Source organism: Thermobia domestica, chromosome 14, assembly GCF_964235325.1.
Source record: "Thermobia domestica chromosome 14, izTheDome1.hap1.1, whole genome shotgun sequence".
In the NCBI taxonomy this organism is placed as follows: domain Eukaryota; kingdom Metazoa; phylum Arthropoda; class Insecta; order Zygentoma; family Lepismatidae; genus Thermobia; species Thermobia domestica.
This window is the reverse complement of record NC_137467.1, coordinates 164,099,189-164,119,169: the sequence shown is the minus strand read 5'-3', so window position 1 is coordinate 164,119,169 and position 19,981 is coordinate 164,099,189. Positions and strand designations below refer to the sequence as shown.

The 19,981-nt window shown below is 42.5% G+C and overlaps 2 protein-coding genes across 2 annotated transcripts; both read right to left on the bottom strand.

The window, feature by feature from the left end:
* Positions 1–394: 394 nt before the first annotated feature.
* On the bottom strand, positions 395–4,714 carry LOC145670086 (uncharacterized). Its single transcript, XM_081738454.1, has 2 exons — positions 3,386–4,714; positions 395–415 (listed from the first exon to the last, which is right to left on the bottom strand). The coding sequence occupies exons 1-2, from the start codon at positions 4,712–4,714 to the stop codon at positions 395–397; spliced, it is 1,350 nt and encodes a 449-aa protein (XP_081594580.1).
* An 11,842-nt stretch (positions 4,715–16,556) lies between these two features.
* LOC145670085 (uncharacterized) lies at positions 16,557–17,837 on the bottom strand. The gene has a single exon (XM_081738453.1). It carries the CDS (start codon positions 17,835–17,837, stop codon positions 16,557–16,559), a length of 1,281 nt encoding a protein of 426 aa, XP_081594579.1.
* Positions 17,838–19,981: the final 2,144 nt, after the last annotated feature.

The following is a 19,981-nucleotide window of genomic DNA, read 5'->3' as shown; positions in this document are numbered from 1 at the left end:
CACACTGCAGGTGGTATTGCAGAGCGAAAAAGGAATCAGAGTTGAGTTGAGTTGATTTTGAGTTTAACGTCCCTTTCAGTAGAGAGGCTATACAGACGTGGACCTGCTGATTAACATGGAATCCAAACCACATGAGCTCCCTTCATGAATCGAACCCGGGTCTCCCATGCCAAAGACGCGTAAGCTAACCGCTTAGCCACGATGGAGCTCAAATCAGAAAGGAATCAGAAAGTAAGGAGATGCCTGGAACCATTATTTTAGGTTCGACCGTAGTGTGAATGAGGAAGAAACAGGAAAACTTCACTCAAGATGACTGACCTGAGCTTTCAAAATGTTTCAGGCGAATGTACTTACCGGGAATTAAACCAGGGACCGAAGGCGAGATTGTTATCGCTTACGCTGAGCGTGCAAACACCTACGAATTAATATAACGTGCATTAAATTACATTAATTTTAAAGGTGGAAGCATTCAATAATCTACCTTAAATCCTATTTTATTCATCAAGTTTTTCATATTTCCATAAGTGCTGACAAAATGAAGAAATAATATTTCTTGTATTAACTTAGCATTTATAAAAGTTTTTTTTTTTTAAAAAAAAAGGAAAACAACGTTTATACTGGATACATTTATACGTGTGTCCAACAAGATGTTTCTTCGTGGACAATACTGTGATTTATACCGTGAATTCTATTTTGAAATTTGTAGAAAAGTACTCAGTGGAATTATAACATGCATGTTTCACTTTTGAAATATACTTTAAAGGTTTAGAATGGAGCTGGTTAACAATAAATTCGTGGTCGACTGCAGTGAAAGTTCATTTATTTTTCATAAGCGTAACATCATTTCCTTAGTGGATAGTTCCTATTAATATATTAACAAAATGTTAACTTCTATTGTGAGAGATATCATGCCATCGCATTTTTATTGCATTTTTTCAGTAAACCTTTAAGAAACATAAGACGTAGAATTGAAGTAGTAATTTAAGTTTTGCTTTTTCTTGATTTTGGAACATAAGCAATTTATTCAAGTATACTACTGCATTAACAACATAAACTAAAACCTATGTAGATATATTATGGGAGAATCATGTCCTGCCATCTTACCTAAGATAAACCCGAAAGGAAGTTAATGGTGGGAATATATATTTCCGTTTTGGATACTGACCAAATCTGAATCTAAGAAAAACGTATTGAATTGCAGCATTAAACAAGAGCACACATGTAGACTGAGAAATTTATCTTTAAACAGATGATTTCCTTCTTTCTTTTCTTTTGCTTCCATTCCTTTGACAATGCAACACCGAAATAACGACATAAGTGAAATGAATTAACAGTGCCATATCTTCTATAATTTACGTTACATAAAACAACTCCTCTTCTGCGTCTTTAATTACATTACGGGCAAAGGCTTAGAATGCCTATCTATGCCCCTCCAAAAAGTCTACAACATGTGGTTTTCCAGAACTGGTCCTGAAAAAACTTTTTTTTTAATGCTAGCCCGCAGGCTAGCTACCCTGTAGAGGGCTACACCCTCTTTAAGGGAAGGGTTGCATAGGAAGTATATGGATGTGGAGCGACGGGCGTTGGGCTATGAGACTTTATTTAACAATTACTACAGATGTCAGGTCATTATGGTCTTTGCGACCATAATCATCAGTGAGGCAAAGGGTATACAAGACATAGAAAATATACACCATACATACATTATAGGTTACAGAACAAGTTGATTAAAAGTATTTTATTTGCAGAGATGATCATGAGGGATGAAATGAGTGCAGATGACGCCACAACACGTAGGGAATGTTAGCAGAACAAATGCGGGTTATCTTCTGCCTAGGGGCGACGCTAGGCCAATGAAGACGAGGGAGGCCCTGTTAGGTACAGAGGGTAATCACTGTGCTTGATGCGAGGGAAAAATATGAGGAAGATGGACATGCAATCGATGATCCTGCAATAGCTCTAGGTCGGGATGATTTGGCGGCAAGGTATAACAGTATAATGTAAACAGCAAATTTAGAGGGAGATGGTAAGAACGAGGGCGAGCAGATGAATTGGCAAGGTAGTGCATAGTGGCGAGGAGAAGTGGTTGCTGCTGCATATATCGGACAGTGATGAACTTGAGGCGAAGAGATTCGAGGTGGTAAAGTAATGTAGGGAAAGTAATGAGTGAATAGAGGTATCTAGTCGGACTGGGAAGAGAAATGCGGTAGGCAATGCGGAAGGCATGACGTTCAAATGTTGCAAGTTTGTAGTAGTACGAGGTAGGAGCTGAGAGCCAAGCGGTGAAACCGTATGTAAGGACAGGACGGAGAAATGCTTTATACGTGTTGAGAACCATGGTTGAGGTGGGGCCCCAGGTAGTGCCAGTGAGGCGTTTAAGGAGATTCAGACGATTATATACTTTGGTTTTGATGTAATTAAGATGAGGAAGCCAGGTGAGATGGTGGTCAAAAACTATACCAAGGTAAGTAACAGTTTTGGATGGACGGATCGCTGTATCTTGAATTTTTAGAGAAAGAAGTGATGGATTTCTGTGGGTCTTGGAGCGTTTGCGTGGCGGCAGAAATACTATGGCCTGTGTTTTCGAAGCATTTATGGTGAGGTTCCATTTATGACACCAGTGCGAAAAACGATTCATAGATTCTTGTAAGATGAGGTTGATATGGTTGATGGTGCGACCAAGCGCAAGGAAGGCTGTATCATCTGCATACTGGAAAGTATACACGTCGTCTGGAAGAGAAGGAAAATCGGAAACAAATAGTAAATACAGCAAAGGGGACAGAGCTGAGCCTTGTGGGACACCAGAATTTAGGAAGATAGGATGTGATAGATGGTTGTTGATATTAACATATATGATACGACATGCCAAGAAGTGAAAAATGAAGCGAATGTAAGACATGGGCAATTTAAGCTTGATGAGTTTGAAAATAAGTGCAAGGTGCCAGACTTTATCGAATGCTTTTTCTAGGTCGAACAGAACAAGGCAGGATGGACGAACGGAATTATAGTGATTTGTAATGAGAGTGGTTAGACGTTGAAGCTGATCGTTAATGGAATAAGATGGGCGGAATCCGGCTTGAAAAGAAGGAATGAGATTACGTGCGTGGAGGTATGGATGAAGTCTGTTGACAAGGATGCGCTCAAGAATTTTGCTGAAAGTGGAAGTAAGTTGTATAGGTCGGTAGGAAGAGACTACGCTAGGAGGTTTGTTTGGTTTCGGAAACATGAGGGTTTTGGACATCTTCCATTCAGCGGGGAAAAAGCCAGTTCTGAGAATAAAAGTGTAAATAGAGGCTAGAAGAAGAAGTAGAGAAATAGGACTTTCTTTGATATGACGATATGTGATGGAATCAAAACCAGGAGCAGAGTTTCGTTTATGCTGCACGACTGTTGTGATGTCTGTAACAGTGATTGGAGCTGTGAGTTCATGCTGCGGCAAAATATGATTGAGATTTGGTTGAAGGATAGGATGTGCGGTGTTGACATGATCGACTGGATGAGCAAAAATGTGGTCGTGACGGGATGGTGTGAAGATGTCTTGTAGATAGTCAGCAAAGGCGTTTGCTTTAGCTTGGTCAGATGGTGCGTGACTGTTGTCGATGATGAGAGGATATGGGGTTTTGCTGTACTTGCCACAAAGTGCGTTGAGACGTTTCCAATAACGTGAAGGGTGTGCATTGTCAGTAAGGTTATTACAGGCTTTGATCCATTGACGGCGTTTGTATGCTTGAATGTAGTATTTGACTGAACGTTGCAGTTGATGGTGAAGGTGAAGAGCTTCGGGGTTTCGTGTTCTTATGTATTCCCGATAAGCTTGCCGGGAACGTTTGATGTGAGTGAGGTAATGCGGAGGTAATTTAGGCTGATAAGGGGTGGAGCTGGTGGTGGGAACGAACAGTTCTGATGCATGGGTGATTTCTGAAGTGATCGTTTCAATATGTGTGTAAAGCTCCTCTGATGAAGTGGGAGGGTTTAAATGAGCTACGGCAGTGGTAAGATAGTTGCGATAATGATCCCAATCAGCTTTGTCGAAACGTGGAGTTCGAATTGGCGGAGGTGCATCGTGAGGTCGAGCATTTCCCATATGATATGAGAGCTTGAGCGGGGCATGATCACTACCGAGTAGGTCCAGAACTGTAAGGGTGATCTTAGCGGCAAGTGTATTTGAAGTGATAGCAATGTCAGGTGTGGTATTTGACACAGGTCTAGTAGGAGTCGGAGGAATGTGGAGAATGCCAGTGGTGTGAGTGGTTATATGATCTGAGAATTGTATGCGTTCAACAGGAGTGCGACTATGATAGTTTATGTCAGCGAGGATGATATAATTCTTATAGGTGTGAGAGATGTGACTAAAAAATGCGAGTGGAATAGGATGACCTGGGCGAACGTAAATAGTAGCGAAGGTGATCATGATAGACTTGAAATATAAGGTAGTGATTATATGCTCTGGGAGGTGAGGAATGGAACAAATGTGATTGCGATGAGGTATGTGATTTCGAAAACCTATTGCTACGCCTCCATTTGCCCGTAATGCTGGTGCTGTGTTGTCGTGACGCACAAGCGTATAACGAGGAATGCTACAGGAGGTGGTTTTCGTAAGAAATGTCTCGTTCAACAAGAAGGCTGAGATGTGTTCTTCAAGTAAAAGTGCTTCAAATAAAGTTTTATTCTTGGGCAGAGAGCGGATATTAAGGAAGAGAAAGACTAAATCCATAATGTACAGAGTTAGACGGCTGTTTCTTGTGGAGATGTATGGAAATGGACGTAGTTGTTCGTATAAGTGGCGTAGAAGTTAACGTTGAAAACAGATTTAGCGGCCTTGGTGAGTTGCTGTAGAATGTGATTGCGCTGAAAGGGATGGATGTTCTGTAAAGCGAGAGTTAAAAATTGAAGGAGTTGTTGAATGGTAACTGGATCGGTAGTTTGTTGGCTGGGAGGAGGTGAAGAGTCTGGGATACGGAGTGGAACTACTAAATGTGGGTGTTGTTGGTCAGGTTGTGGTTTATTCTTGCACTTATAGCTGTAGGCCGGATGTTGGTCGTGGCAGGTTGGACATCCTGAAAAAACTTTTTTTTAAGTTAGCTAGCTATGGTGTAGCTAGCACCCATTGCGAGGGCTACACCCTCTATTAGGGAAAGAGATTTAACATATTTCTGTCGGAAAAGAAATATTTTCTGTTGGGCAAAGAGACATTTATGAACTGTATTAAACCGCCATAAGTTTTATTTAATTATTTATTCATTTTATTATACGTGAGGAGGTCCTGTTAGAGACATGCGGGTTTACTGTGCATGATATGAAGGTGAGATATGGGCCGGTACGTGTGATGTGCTGAGGATACTGATGATGTTATAGTCCGGATGATTTGGAGGTACGGTATATTTATATAATGCGAAAAGCAGTGAGAGAGGTGTAGAGGTGTGGTGATGGCTGTGAGTGTAGGGAGCGTCGCTGTAAACGGTTTCAAAAAATAAAGCATGTTCGTTATCATACCGTTGAGTTATATATTTAATACGAAGAGCTTCAATATGATAAAGTAGGTGAGGAAATGTGATGCGGTCGTACAATTCACGGGTTGGACTTGGTAATTTAATGCGGTAGGCTAGGCGGAGAGCATGTCGTTCCATTATTAACAGCTTTTCGTAATGTTTTGCGCTTGCTGATATCCAGGAGGTAAAACCATATGTAAGTACGGGACGGAGGAAGACCTTGTAGGTGTTGATAAGCGTAGAAGAATGGAGACCCCACGTTGTACCTATGAGACATTTAAGTAAATTTAATCTATTTTTGGCTTTGCTTACAACGGTAGCGAGGTGTGGACGCCATGTAAGATGATGATCAAATGTTATACCCAAGTATTTCACTGTCTTTGAGTGCTGTATGGCAGCATCATTGACGGTAAGGGCAAGACGAGCTGGGTTTCGATGAACTCGTGATCGACGTTTTGGTGGAATAAAGACTATGGCCTGAGTTTTGGTAGCGTTTATTGTTAAGCGCCACGTCCGACACCAATCGCTAAAGCGACGGATAGCTTCATTCATCGCAGTGTTTATTTGAGAGATAGTCTTTGTTAACGCCAGGAAAGCCGTGTCATCGGCGTACTGAAATGTATGAATATTTTGCGGTAAGGACGGCATGTCAGCGACATAAAGCAGATACAGCAGTGGGGACAAGGCAGAGCCTTGCGGAACGCCGCTATGAAGAAAAACAGGATAAGAGACACTGTCATTGATGTAAATGTAAGCCAGGCGGTTTGAGAGAAAATTAAAAATGAAGCGGATGTACGTGATTGGAAGACGGAAAGACAGAAGCTTGAATAAAAGTCCCAGGTGCCATACTTTATCAAATGCCTTTTCGAGATCGAATAAAACTAAACAGGCAGGCTTGGAAGAATTGTAATGATTAGTGATCATGTTGGTGAGGCGAAGTAACTGATCGTTAATACTATATCCTGGTCGGAAACCAGCTTGATGTAAAGGTAGCAAATTTTTCACTGTTAAGTGAGTGTGAAGTCTTTTGACAAGGATGCGTTCCAAGATTTTACTGAAAGTCGGAGTTAATTGTATGGGCCTGTAAGATGATACGGAATTTAGTGGTTTGTGTGGCTTAGCAAACATGAGTGTTTTGGAAGTCTTCCACTGAGGGGAAGATAACCTGTGCGGAGAATAAACGTAAATATAGTTGCTAAAAGGTGTAGTAAGGCGAGAGGCGCTTCTTTGACATGACGATAAGTGATTGAGTCCAGACCAGGGGCAGTATTGCGCTTGCGAGCCGTGACGGAGTTGATATCTGTTACAGTGATAGGCGTAGTAAGAGGATGTGCGGGTAAAACATGAGACGTGCTGGGTTGAAGTTCTGGTGAATTTATGTTAAAGGTATGTGTGGGATGCCTGCGAGGAATGGCTGCTTCAGACGGAGTGAAAATAGATTGTAGATAGGTTGCGAAGGCGTCTGCTTTTTCTTTATCTGTGTGAAGAGGATTTTCATTCTCAAGAAGAGGATAGGTAGTGTGGGTCTTGCGACCAGTGAGCATGTTGAAACGGTTCCAGTATCTGGATGGGTGTGCATCGTCTGCCAAATTATTGCAAGCTTTTATCCATTGACGGAGTTTATATGCTTTAATATAATTGTGAACTGTGCGTTGAAATTGACGATGTAAGTGCAATGACTCTAGATTTCCTGTACGTTTGTAATCTTTGTAGAGCGCTCGTGCACGTCTGATAAGTGGTAAATAATGGGGTGGGAGCGTTGGGCGATAACTATGGGATGTACTAGTCGGAATAAAACGGCTGGTAGCGTCATGGAGTGCTGTAGTTATTCTATCCAAAGAATTATGAAGATCTTCCTCCGTTTCTGATAAAGTTGAGTTTGCAAAAATGCTACTGAGGTAATTTCGGTATCCTGGCCAGTCGGCTTTGTCGAAGCGCAATGTGGTACGAGTGACAGGAGGTAAGTGGGGTGTTGGACGGTGTGAAGAAGTGAGTGATAATTTAACGGGAACATGATCACTACCAAGCGGGTCGAGTACTGTGAGAGTACACCGTGCAGAGATACTGGCTGAAGTAATGACAACGTCTGGAGTGGTATCCGAGATCGGTCGGGTAGAATGAGGCAGGGTATGGAATGTGCCGGATGTTTCAGTTGCAATGAAATCTAGAAATTCTTCCTTTTGGCGGGCTGTTCGACTGTGAAAATTTATGTCTGCCATAATGATGTAGGTGCGGAAAGTGTCTGAGATATACTGAAAAAAATTTAGAGGTATGGCATGACCAGGGCGGATGTAAATGGTAGCCAAAGTGACATATATATCTTTGTAGTATAGAGTGGTAATGATGTATTCCGGGATGTTTGGTATTGACAGTAAATGTTGGCGATAGGCGATTGATGGAGAAAACCCAAGGGCGACTCCGCCATTTGCACGGCACATGGGTATGGTTGTGTCATGTCTGAGCAGTGTGTATCGTGAAAATTTGCAGCTTTGTTTAGGCTTCAGATGAGTTTCGTTAAGGAGAAATGCATTGACTTGTTCTTCTAGTAGCAGTTGTTCAAACAGTGGTTTATGTGATTGAAGAGACCGGATATTAAGAAACAGAAATATTAAAGCCATAATGATCGATATACAGTAAGTGAGGTTTTTAAGAGCTAGGTGGAACCGCAGTAGCATGGAAATAAGCATACGGACCTGAATATGTAGCATTTAATGTGACGTTTAGAGTTGCCTGAGCTGCAAGTTGGATTTGTTGGAGTACATATTGTCTTTGAAATGGATGAATGTTTTGCAGAGCTACGGTGAAAAATGCAAGAAGTTGTTCGATTGTGATAGGTTGATATACTGAAGTGATAGGTGGAGATTCAGATTTAGTTTCGGGCGTTCTGATAGGCACGACAAGTTCAGGTTTAGTCTCGTCCACTGGTGGCCTGGCTTTGCATTTGTAACTGAACGTAGGGTGTTGTTCAGGACATGTGGTACATTTAGGCGGTTGGTGGGTATTTGGACAGACCTTAGTGAAGTGAGACCCGGAGCAAAAGCCACACGTTGGTTGATTTGGGCATTTTGATGTTGGATGCGAATTATATTTTTGACACTTTTCGCATCGGAGCGGGAGAGGTTGTGGGGTGCGAGATGCCTCGACCCGGTGTCGACGTTTGAAGATAAATGCCCCTGAAGTTAGAAGTTCATCGATAGTTTCTTGGCGCGAAGTAAGAACACGCATCATATATGTCGGGCCCATATTATTCTTAATGCGGATGCATTTCGTAATGACATGGCCTTCCTGTTTGAGCTCGTCGGCAACTTCTTCGTCTGTGATCGACGGGTCCACACCACGTATAACTACAGACAAGGTAGGCGATTTTCGTGGTGGTGGTGGCTGTTTGGCTCTTTTGTCGGCTAATCGTGCCATAGTGGCTGTTTTGCCAAAGACTTCATAGCTGCAGCGGTTCAGAATTTTATAGGCCAGTTTCTCATCTGTGGATTTTATGATGATGCCATTGCGAGTGGGTATTAGTTCAGAAATTGACGTACGAGGTACGTACTTACAGAATTGCTGGAGCAGAATTTTGAGATTGGCGAATTTAGGATCAAACTGTTGAAGGATAAAGTTGTATAACGGTGGACGTTGCGGTGTTTGTAATCTGGGAAATTGCCGGTCGTCTCCTAGATCTATCTGAAGCTCAGATTCAGAATCGCTAATTGTGTGTGCTTTCTTTGATGGCTGGGACAGAGGTTGTCGTGAAAGAGCTGGTGAACGTGAGCGAGATCGAGATCCAGATGGAGATCGACTAGTGCCTTGAGCACGTTTGTGGCTTTCCCTGCGTTGTCTGTCAAGAGCAGCAGCGTCAGCCGGACCTGGGATGATCTGTGGTAATCCGCAATGCTGATATGAGGGTTGTGTAGGAGAAGCCATGGTACTGTTAGGAAAACAGAAAACGAATTCGTTTGCCGATAGATATGCCAAGGTCGTCAACTGTGTACAGGTATCTCTGCCTCCAAAGAGGAGAGTATCAAATAAATCTAGAAGCCAAAAACAATAGCAAGGGTCGTCAACTATTAGGATCAATTTAGTATTTTTGCCTCCGTGGAGGCTTATAATCAATTCGACGGTTGTTTCCTTGGACCTCGAGGAGGCAAGTAATCCAACCGTATACAGAAGATCGCGAGTAAAATCAAACAATGGGGATGGAAACACCAGAGGACTAGTTTATTTTTCTCCGCCAGCAACGGATACCCTATTTTTTTACCTGGTTAGAGATTCCAGGTGGCCAGTTCGTGAAAAAACATTTTTTTTAGTGTGTTTTACCGCAGACGATAACGTCGTCTCTTCGGGAGTGATTGAGATAGACATTGGGTATGAGTTATCACATATATGGGCTATGAGGTTTAACAACAATAATAAAGTAAGTCACTTTATTCATACACAGGTGAATTATTATTGTTGTTGTGAAACATAGATAGTAGAAACTAGAAGCACAGATATGAATATGAAATATTAACATGTAGTATTGAGGACAGATAGTAGATAACAATGATCACATGTAAGGATGATGAATTTTTAGAAGGAGATGTTTATTCAGTGAGCGAAGCGAATGATGAGATGAAGTGCTTGGACGCCACAGTACACAGGGAAGAGTTAGTATTCACAAATGAGCTTATCTTCTGTGTTGGGGCTACTCAACACTGATGATAGACACGGGGGAAGCCCTTGTTAGGTGGAGTCACTGTGCAGACGATGGGTAGATGTGCGGATTGAATTCTGATGGATGATAGGTAGCAAAGAAATGATGGTCAGGGTGCTCTGGATGCGTCCGGCTATAGATGGAGAGAAGATGTCGCAGTGGAGGATAGTAATATGTAGGTGAGGCGAAAAGTCTACTATCAATGTGTATGGTGTCCATAAGCGTATGATGGTGTATTCTCCATTTCTTGTCTATGTAGCGAGTGCGAAGGTCTTCCAGATGTCGAGTGATGGGCGGGAATGTTAGTCGTTCGTATAAGAGACGTGTCGGGCTGGGTAATTTGATTCGAAATGCGAGACGCAAAGCATGGCGTTCTATAATACGTAGACGCTCGTAGAAATCATCACTCGCACTAACCCAGGCAGTGTGACCGTGAGTGAGACATGGGCGAAGAAATGCCTTGTACGTGTTTAGAACAGTATCTGTATGCAAACCCCAGGTAGTACCGACGAGCCGCTTCAGGAGATTTAAACGATTTTGCGCTTTCTCCTTGATGGAAAGAAGATGAGGTTTCCAAGATAACTTGGCGTCGAAGGTTACCCCCAGATATTTAGCAGTAGTTCTAGGGTGGATGGGTACACCATCTACATTAATGTTAAGTAATGATGGATTGCGGCGTACTCGACTGCGTCTCTTGTGTGGAATGATGACGAGAGCCTGGGTCTTAGTACAATTTAATTTCAACTTCCATCTACTGCACCAGTTGGTAAAAGCATCTATGGCTTTTTGCAGAGAGATGTTGATTTGGTGCATAGTTTTGCCACAAGCGAGCAGTGCGGTATCGTCTGCAAATGTGAAGGTATAAATAGGCTCAGGCATGACAGGCAGGTCACTGACGTACAAGATATATAATAGTGGCGATAAGGCTGAACCTTGCGGAACACCGGTGTAAGGAAAAATAGGGAAAGATAAACTGTCGTTGATGGAGATGTATGCAATACGATTCGTAAGAAAGTGGTACACCATACGTATATATGCGGCAGGAAGATTGAAGAAGTGTAACTTATACACAAGACCATTATGCCACACGCGATCAAAGGCCTTTTCAAGATCGAATAAAAGTAGGCATGAGGGTGCAGTTTAATTATAATGGTTCGTAAGAATAGTGCTAAGTCGTAAGAGGTTATCAAGGAGACTATGCTCAGGACGGAAACCAGCTTGGTGTTTAGGTAACAGATCATGTATTAGCAAATGCCTATGAAGTCTGCGGACTACGATGCGCTCAAAGATTTTGCCGAGTGTGGACGTGAGCTGAATTGGCCTATAAGAAACTGTATCCGTTTTATCTTTGTGGGGTTTCAGAAACATTAGCACTTTAGAGACTTTCCAAGTAGGTGGATAGTAGCCGGTTCTGAGGACAAAATTGTAAAGCGTTGCCAAAATATGTAGCAAAATAGCAGGGCCTTCTTTAATATGTCGGTAGGTTATACCATCAAACCCTGGCGCAGTGTTTTTCTTGTGACGTATCACGTCTGTAATATCCACTGGCGTTATTGGCGATGTTAAAGGATGCTGGTCATCCAGAGTATGGTCGACGGTAATTTGAAGATATCCATTATGAGGGTTGGTATATCTGGCAATGCGTCTGTAAAGTATCGACCTATCTCGAAAAGAAGTTTCTGGTGTAAAGGTGGTCTGAAGAACATGCGCAAAGGCATCCGCTTTCGCAGAGTCCGTTGTAAGAGCAGTATTCTTGTCTAGTAGAGGATACTGAGTGGTGCTGGTTTTCCCTATTAGCCGATTGAAATGTTTCCAATACTTAGTTGGATGACTTTCCTCTGCTAAAGCGTTAACTGTCTTTATCCAGTTGCGTTTTTTGTATGCTCGGATGTAATTTTGAACCATACGAAGGTACTGACGATGAAGTCGCAGTGTGACATCGTTACGGCTGTGTAGGTATTCCTTATACGCTTTCCGAGCTAGAGATATGAGTGAGAGATAATGAGGTGGTAGTTTAGGCCGGTAAAGATTACCTGTGGTTACAGGAATGTGGTTTGCACCGCTGTTTTGAATGCTTTGCGTAAGGCGATCTAAAGTGGTGTCAAACGTAGGAATGTCAGATGGAAGTTCAATATCTGCTAGTGTGTCATGTATATCCTGCCGATAGTCTAGCCAATTAGCACGCTCAAAATTTGGCCGGGAACGGAGAAATTCCTGAGGTGGTTTTGATCGATTAGGAAAATTTATATCTACCTTTATAGCATCATGGTCGCTACCAATAGAATCGAGGACACTGATATCAAGGTATGGTACTATACTAGAGGAGGCAATCACCACATCAGGAGTTGTATTAGAGGATGGACGAGTCGCTCTAGGCAGTGGACAAATTTCGCCGTTCGTGTGAGTGTTAATGAAATCGGAAAAAGAGCGTTTTTCGATAGCACTTCTGCTATGATAGTTAATGTCAGCCATGACGATATACGATCGGAAATTATTATCCAGGTAAGTGAAGAACGAAGTGGGTATACGAACATATGGTCGGATATATATGGTTGCTACAGTGATAGGTCTGGAGTTGAAATAAATGGTGACAATATTGTGCTCCGGTAAAGATTCAGTGAATCTATGATTAATAGTTTTGCTGGGTAACTTATGTTTAGTTCCGATAGCTGTTCCGCCATTAGCTCGCTGGCCCGGTGGTCCATCGTGGCGTATGAATTGATAGCCAGGAAAATAAACAGATTGTTTGGGAGTCAGGAAGGTTTCGTTCAGGAGAAAACTATGAACCTTGTGCTCATTTAATAAAGCAGTAAGTAGGTTTTTTCTGGTACAGAGTGACTGTATATTGAGGTAAAGTAACGTAATAATGAAGCCCGTATCCATGATATATGACAATTAAACTTCGGTTGCGAGTGGATAGATTTGAAAATGTACTGTCTGTCCGGAATAAGTTGCTTTGACATCTAGGTTGTAGAGTAGTTTAGTTGCATAGACAACTTGGTGAATTATGTGAGTCCGTAAGAAAGGATGTATATTTTGGAGAGCTAGACTAAAGAAGCGAATCATGTCTTCGACTGTAACTGGTTCTCTGAGAGAATTATGCGGAGGCACTGGTGTATCTGGTGTACGTAAAGGCACCACCAGTTCGGGTTTAGTGGGTTCAGGTTGAGGTTTGGCCTTACATTTATAGCTGTAAGTAGGATGCGCATCATGGCAGGTGTTGCAATTTGGTGGCGCTGCTCCATTAGGACAGTCTTTAGTCAAATGATTTTGGCCGCAGTAACCACATTTAGAAGTGTTCGGACAGTTAGATGTCTGATGCTGGTTGTAAACCTGGCACTTTTCACAGCGAATCGGAAGGGGTGGAGGTGTGCGTGATGGTTCTACTTTATGGCGGCGTTTAAATATGTAGGCCCCATATTGTAATAAATGGTCAATAGCTTGCTGTTCGTTTGTCAGAACTCTAACTAGATAGGTCGGACCAGTATTGTTGCGTATGCGAATACATTTGTGGATCTTGACGCCTTCAGCAGTAAGCTCTTCTTCCACTTCCGAGTCAGTTATCTCGGGATCGACACCCTTGATGACGACAGATAATAGCGGTGGTTTTCTTGGTGGTGGAGCTTGCGTCTGACGTTTGGGTTGCAAGATAGTAATATTTGCATTCTTGCCAAAGATCTCAAAGGAAGCCTTGTTACGAACGTGGCGATGAAAATCTGGGTTCTTTGACTTGAGAATGACACCATTGTTAGTGAAACGAATCTCGGCTATCTCCAATCGTGGCACATATTTAACAAGCTGTTGAAAAATATGCTTCGAATTTTTGAATTTAGTATCAAAGTTTGTCAGAAGGAAATTATAAATTTGATCGCGAGATGGAGTTGGTGTAGGGTCAGAGCTAGTGGAAGGTTGGATGTCCATACTCAAGTCCTGGTCATCAGCAGTGTTAACATTGGCCGCCTCAGGAGCAGACCCCGAACGGGGACGCTTATCAACAGACTTATCCGAGGTATCCGATTCCCGCCTAGTGCGCCTACGTTGATCCCTAGGCTGGGGGGCCACAGGTGGTAGTTTATGCATAGGGCCAGCGGCCCTTCAAAAGTGATGAATGTAAACGTATAGATGATACTCGAAACCAGCTGAGAAGAAATGAAATGAGATGAAAACAAAAATACAGGTTTGAACCCTCCAAAAGGCGCAGAATCCTTTTGTCCACCCTGTAAAAAGCGTATTTGCACCGATCTCAGAAATACGTATTGCTATACTTTGTCATCGGAAGGTGCAATAACTGCTTTAAGACAGGTTAGGCTAACCCAGAGAACAATGATGTTTTGAAAAAACGTTTATTTATTTTATTTTTTTTACATTGCTAGCTAAGGCTAGCTACCTCTGAGAGGGTTACGCCCTCTTTTAGGGAAGTGATTTTAAAGGATTGTTGGTTTTTAGGGCTGTGGTTGGTCTAAGTGCTTTATTATTTATTTCATAGCAGTAATGGTCATAAGGAACTTTGCGTTCCTTAACATTAGGTGTAGAGATAAACATAAATACATATATTTAACATAAAACATACATACATAGCTGGTATGAAAGTAGATGAACAATGATTTACAAAATATTAAATGAGGAACACTAAATATACAATAAACACGATAAGGAGATTAGCAGATAAGTGATAGTAATGTAATAGTTATATAATTGATGAGGATGAAGGATGAGATGAGGTGCAATCACAGGACAACACATAGGAAAATGTTAGCGGACGAATGCAGTTATCTTCTTGCCTAGGGGGACTCTAGGCTATAATGAGAGACATGATGAACCCAAGTTAGTATGAGAATATTACTGTGCATGAAATGATGGAAAAATGAGAGGTAAATGAGCATGAGTGACGTAATCGTTCAGAAGCAAGAGTGAGGGATCATCAGGAGGAAGAGTGTAATGGTATAACGTAAACAAAAGAGATAATGGAGTGTGAATATAACGGGTAGGTGTAGGAAGTAGTGCTAAATAGTGCATTGTGTCGAAAAGTAGTGGATGGTGGATTTGAAATCGGCGGCGTATGTATGAGAGTCGAAGGGATTCGAGATGGTACTGCAGGGCGGGAAAAGTAATGCGCTGATATAATTCTCGTGTGGGGCTAGGTAATGTGATGCGATAAGCAATTCGGAAGGCATGGCGTTCGAGAATAAGAAGTTTGTGGTAGAATTTTTCTGATGCGGCAATCCAAGCTGTGAAGCCATAGGTGAGAGTAGGGCGAAGAAAGACTTTGTAGGTGTTCAAGACTGTGTGTGATTTGAGACCCCAGGTGGTTCCTGTGAGACGTTTAAGCAGGTTGAGACGATTGTAAGCTTTTGTTGAAATTGTTTTAAGGTGTTGCATCCAGGTGAGGTGTGTGTCAAACGTGATGCCTAAGTATGTGACTGCGTTTGTAGCTTGCAGAGGAACCTGGTCTACATGGAGAGAGAGGCAACGTCGATTTCTGCGGACTTTGCTTGTTTTCTTTGGTGGAATGAAGATGATAGCCTGCGTTTTTGTAGCATTGATGGTGAGTTTCCAGTGACGGCACCAAAGGCAGAAGTCAGAGATGGCTGTTTGTAAGATCTTATTTATATGCTGGATGGATGTTCCTAGAGCGAGAAAAGCAGTATCATCTGCATACTGGAAAGAATGAATGTTGTCAGGAAGGTGTGGCATGTCAGCAACAAACGGAATGTATAACAAAGGTGAAAGGGCAGAACCCTGTGGAACTCCTGACAGTAAGAAGATAGGATGAGACAAATGTTCGTTAATGGCAACATAGGTGATACGACCTGAGAGGAAGTTGAAGATAAGTCGTATGTATGCTGGAGGAAGTTGGAGCCTGATCAGTTTATAAACAAGACCGAGATGCCACACTTTATCGAAAGCTTTCTCGAGATCGAATAAGACTAAACATGATGGTTTCACTCTATTATAATGCGTAGTGATAAGGCTTGTGAGACGTAAGAGTTGATCGTTTATGGAGAAACAAGGACGGAAGCCTGCTTGAGTGAGAGGGATAATATTTCTGGTGTTGAGGTAAGTATGAAGCCGTTTAACGAGAATGCGTTCGAGAATTTTGCTAAATGTGCTTGTGAGCTGGATTGGTCTGTAAGAGGAGATCTCATGAGGAGGCTTATGTGGCTTTGGAAACATAAGAGTTTTAGATGTTTTCCAGGGTAGAGGAAAGTAACCTGTACGCAGTACGAAGGTAAAGAGATTGGCAATGAGGATGAGTAATGTAGGTGGACACTCTCTGATCTGGCGATAGGTAATATTATCAAAGCCAGGCGCTGTGTTTCGTTTATATTTGATATTATCTGTGACCTCTTCAACAGTGATAGATGAAGTAATAGCTTGGTTTACACTGAGTTCATGCATGGTGTTGGGTTGCAAGAATGCAGAGGTGTCAGCACTGTCTGCAACATGGGTGTAGTTCCAGGGGGCGGTGGAGTGAAGATGTTCTGCAGATGGTCTGCGAAAGCATTTGCCTTCTCCGTATCTGTTTGAGCAGCAGAATTGCCGATCAGAATTGGGTATGGTGTTTTCGTGAACTTGCCGCACAAAGCGTTAAACTTTTTCCAGAATTTGGTAGGGTGACTGGTGGTAGACAGGGTATTGCAGGTTTTAACCCAACAACGAAGTTTATATGCCAGGATGTAGTTGCGCACAGTTCTTTGCAATTGGTGATGATGGAGTAGGGCTTCAGGGTTTCTGGTGTGAATGTAATCTCGATATAGTTGACGAGAGCGTGAGATCATAGTCAGATAATGTGGGGGCAGTCGAGGTTGATATGGGATATTTTTGCTAGTAGGAATGAAGAGAGTGCTAGCTTCCTGTATGGTTTGAGTAAGTGTATCAACTGTGGTGTATAGATCGTCTTCTGTAGTGGGGGATGACAGGTGTTCGGTGCGTTGAGCGAGGTAAGAGCGATAGCTGATCCAGTTGGCTTTATCAAATCGAAAACAGGTACGGGAAGGCAGTTGCGAGCGAGATGATGCAGAAGAATGGAAGTTTATGGTGAGTTTAACAGGAGCGTGATCACTACCTAGTGTATCAAGTACTGCAATGCTGCTATGGGTTAGGAGATTGCTAGATGTTATAACGATGTCAGGTGTGGTATTTGACTCTGGGCGAGTAGGTTTGGGCAACTGATGAATAGTTCCAGTAGTGTGTGTGGTGATAAAAGCTGCAAAATTGGTACGATCGAGATCGGAGCGACTATGCATATTGAAATCTGCCATGATGATGTAATGGCGATAGGAGTTTGAAATGTGCTGTACAAATTGTAGTGGAAGAGGATGCCCAGGCCGGATGTAGATAGTAGCAACAGTAATGATAATAGATTTGAAATACACAGTGGTAATGATGTATTCGGGTAACGGAGTAAGAGCACAGTAGAACTGGCGATAAGGCAAATGAGGAGAAAATCCAATCGCTACACCCCCATTAGCTCGCTGTGCAGGCAGGAGATTGTCAGCGCGTAGAATTGTATATCCCGGTAGGCGACATGAAGTTGATTTGGTTAAAAATGTTTCATTGAGGAGAAAAACTGTGATATGTTCCTCTAGCAACAGAGTTTCAAACAGTAGTTTGTTCTTTGAAAAGGACCTGATGTTCAAATATAGAAAGTTAAGTGCCATGATGAAAATTTAACTGGTTGGAGTTGTTGGAGATGCATGAAAATGTACTGAAGTCCCAGAATATGTTGCGGTGAAGTGAATGTGAAGTGTTGCCTTGGCTGCAAGTGTGATTTGCTGTAAAATGTGTGGACGGATGAAAGGGTGGATATTCTGTAGTGCAAGAGTGAGAAAGGTGAGAAGTTGATTTACGGTAACTGGAGTATCTACTGTAGGAGTGGTGGGGGGAGTAATGGACGTTACACGTAATGGGACAACCAATTCAGGATGTTGCGGCGTTGGTTCCGGTTTCGCTTTACATTTGTAACTATATGTAGGATGGTTGTCTGGACATGTAGCGCATTTCGCCGGCTGATGCAAGTTAGTACATAGGCGTGTAGAATGTGGTCCTGCACAGTAGCCACATTTGAAATCATTCTTACATTCAGCTGTACTATGGGTGTTATATGCCTGACAACGTTCGCAACGTACTGGTAATGGTGCCATTGAACGTGATGGTTCGACTCTATGTTTCCGATTGTATATGTAAGCTCCATGAGCAAGCAGGTCGTCTATTGTCTCCTGATGGGGGGTAAGAATGCGAACCATGAAAGTTGGCCCACGGTCATTGCGGATTCTAAGAACTTTGGAAATGGTGAAACCATCCAGTTTGAGTTCATCGTGAACTTCCTCGTCCGTGTAAGACGGGTCGACTCCGCGGATGACAACGGAAAGTTGGGACGGCCTCCGAGGTGGAGGGGGCTGCTTTCGAGTCGAAGTGTTAAGATGAGTGATTTCGGCTTGTGCCCCGAAGGTATCGATAGGAACTTTGTTCCGGATCGTGTTGTATAGATCAGGATCAGTTGTTTTAAGGATGTAGCCGTTTCTGGTGTGCACGATTTCCTTGATGGAAGCACGTGGAAGGTATTTCCTGAGCTGAAGAGCAACAAATTTCTCATTTGAGAACTTAGGATCATAATTACGAAGAAGGATGGAAAATGTTGTTGGAACAGCTGGAAGAGTAGAAGCTGCTGGTGCGTTTCCTGTATCCATGGTGTCATTATCAGAGTATTCCGTGTGATGCTTTTTCTTTGGAGGAGAGTCTTGGACTCGGGCGGCATAACTACTCTTGGATTGAGGTGACCTGGATCGAACTGAAGCAGAAGATGCAACGGATGTACCGGAAGTTTGAGAGTCTCTCCGTTGGCGAGAGCCTGAAGTACTTTGTTGTGATTTTGACGGCCCCTTCCGTGGCCCCACCTTCGTGGAACAAACGGATGGTCCATCAACAACAGAAGGTAAATTTTGATGTCGACCGGTAGTTCGTTTGCCAGGTTTCGTGAAAGAGTCCGCCATAGTGAGATCTATCCAGTGGGCTAATGCCCAGAAAACAAAGATAATACGATAGTGTGAATATGATGAGATGTAATGTAATGTAATGATCTGATAGCAAGGTTGGACTACCCGTTTGGATAGTAGTCCAGGTAAGACAGTTCTCCTATTAATGCAGTGACACTGTACACCCTTGGCTGAGATAAGTCTGATGAACAGTGTCCTGAAAAAACGCGGAGAAAAGCCCAGGAATAGGAGTAGGAAGGTTTTTTCAAAAAATCGTCACCGTTCTAAGTAGGTGGCGCTTCAGAGGCATACCTCTGGAAAAGTATCTTTGGAAAAAAAAACATTTTTTTTAATGCTAGCCCTAGGGCTAGCTACCCTGTAGAGGGCTACACCCTCTTTTAGGAAAGGGATGGAAAGGAATGAAGGAATTGAAGTTTATAATCGTTGGGCTAAGAGATATTTCTTTATTTATTACTGTATATGTTTGGTCATTATAGTCTTTGCGACTATAATCATTTTATAGATTAGGTAATTAACAAAATTATATAGTTACAAGTACAATAATTATGATTAGAATAATACAAAACAATTTGTGGAAATAATGCAATCTGTATAAATGAATATGAGGTATGAGATGAGGTGCGATGCACGCCACAACACATAGGGACTGTTAATATAGACAAATGCGGGTTATCTTCTGCCTAGGGGCGACGCTAGGCTAATGTAGACAGAGGAGGCCCTGTTAGATGACAGAGGAGTTACTGTGCTTGATATGACGGGTAGATATGCGGTAGATGGACATGAAGGCGGTGATCTTGCACAAGTGCGAA

Excerpts from the sequence above, each read along its gene's own strand:
- LOC145670085 (XM_081738453.1), bottom strand. The coding sequence starts at position 17,837 with ATGGCACTTAACTTTCTATATTTGAACATCAGGTCCTTTTCAAAGAAC.
- LOC145670086 (XM_081738454.1), bottom strand. The coding sequence starts at position 4,714 with ATGGATTTAGTCTTTCTCTTCCTTAATATCCGCTCTCTGCCCAAGAAT. Across the intron at positions 416-3,385 it reads TTACAGACATCACAACAGTC|GTGTTTGCACGCTCAGCGTA; the intron begins GTGCAGCATAAA and ends ATTAATTCGTAG.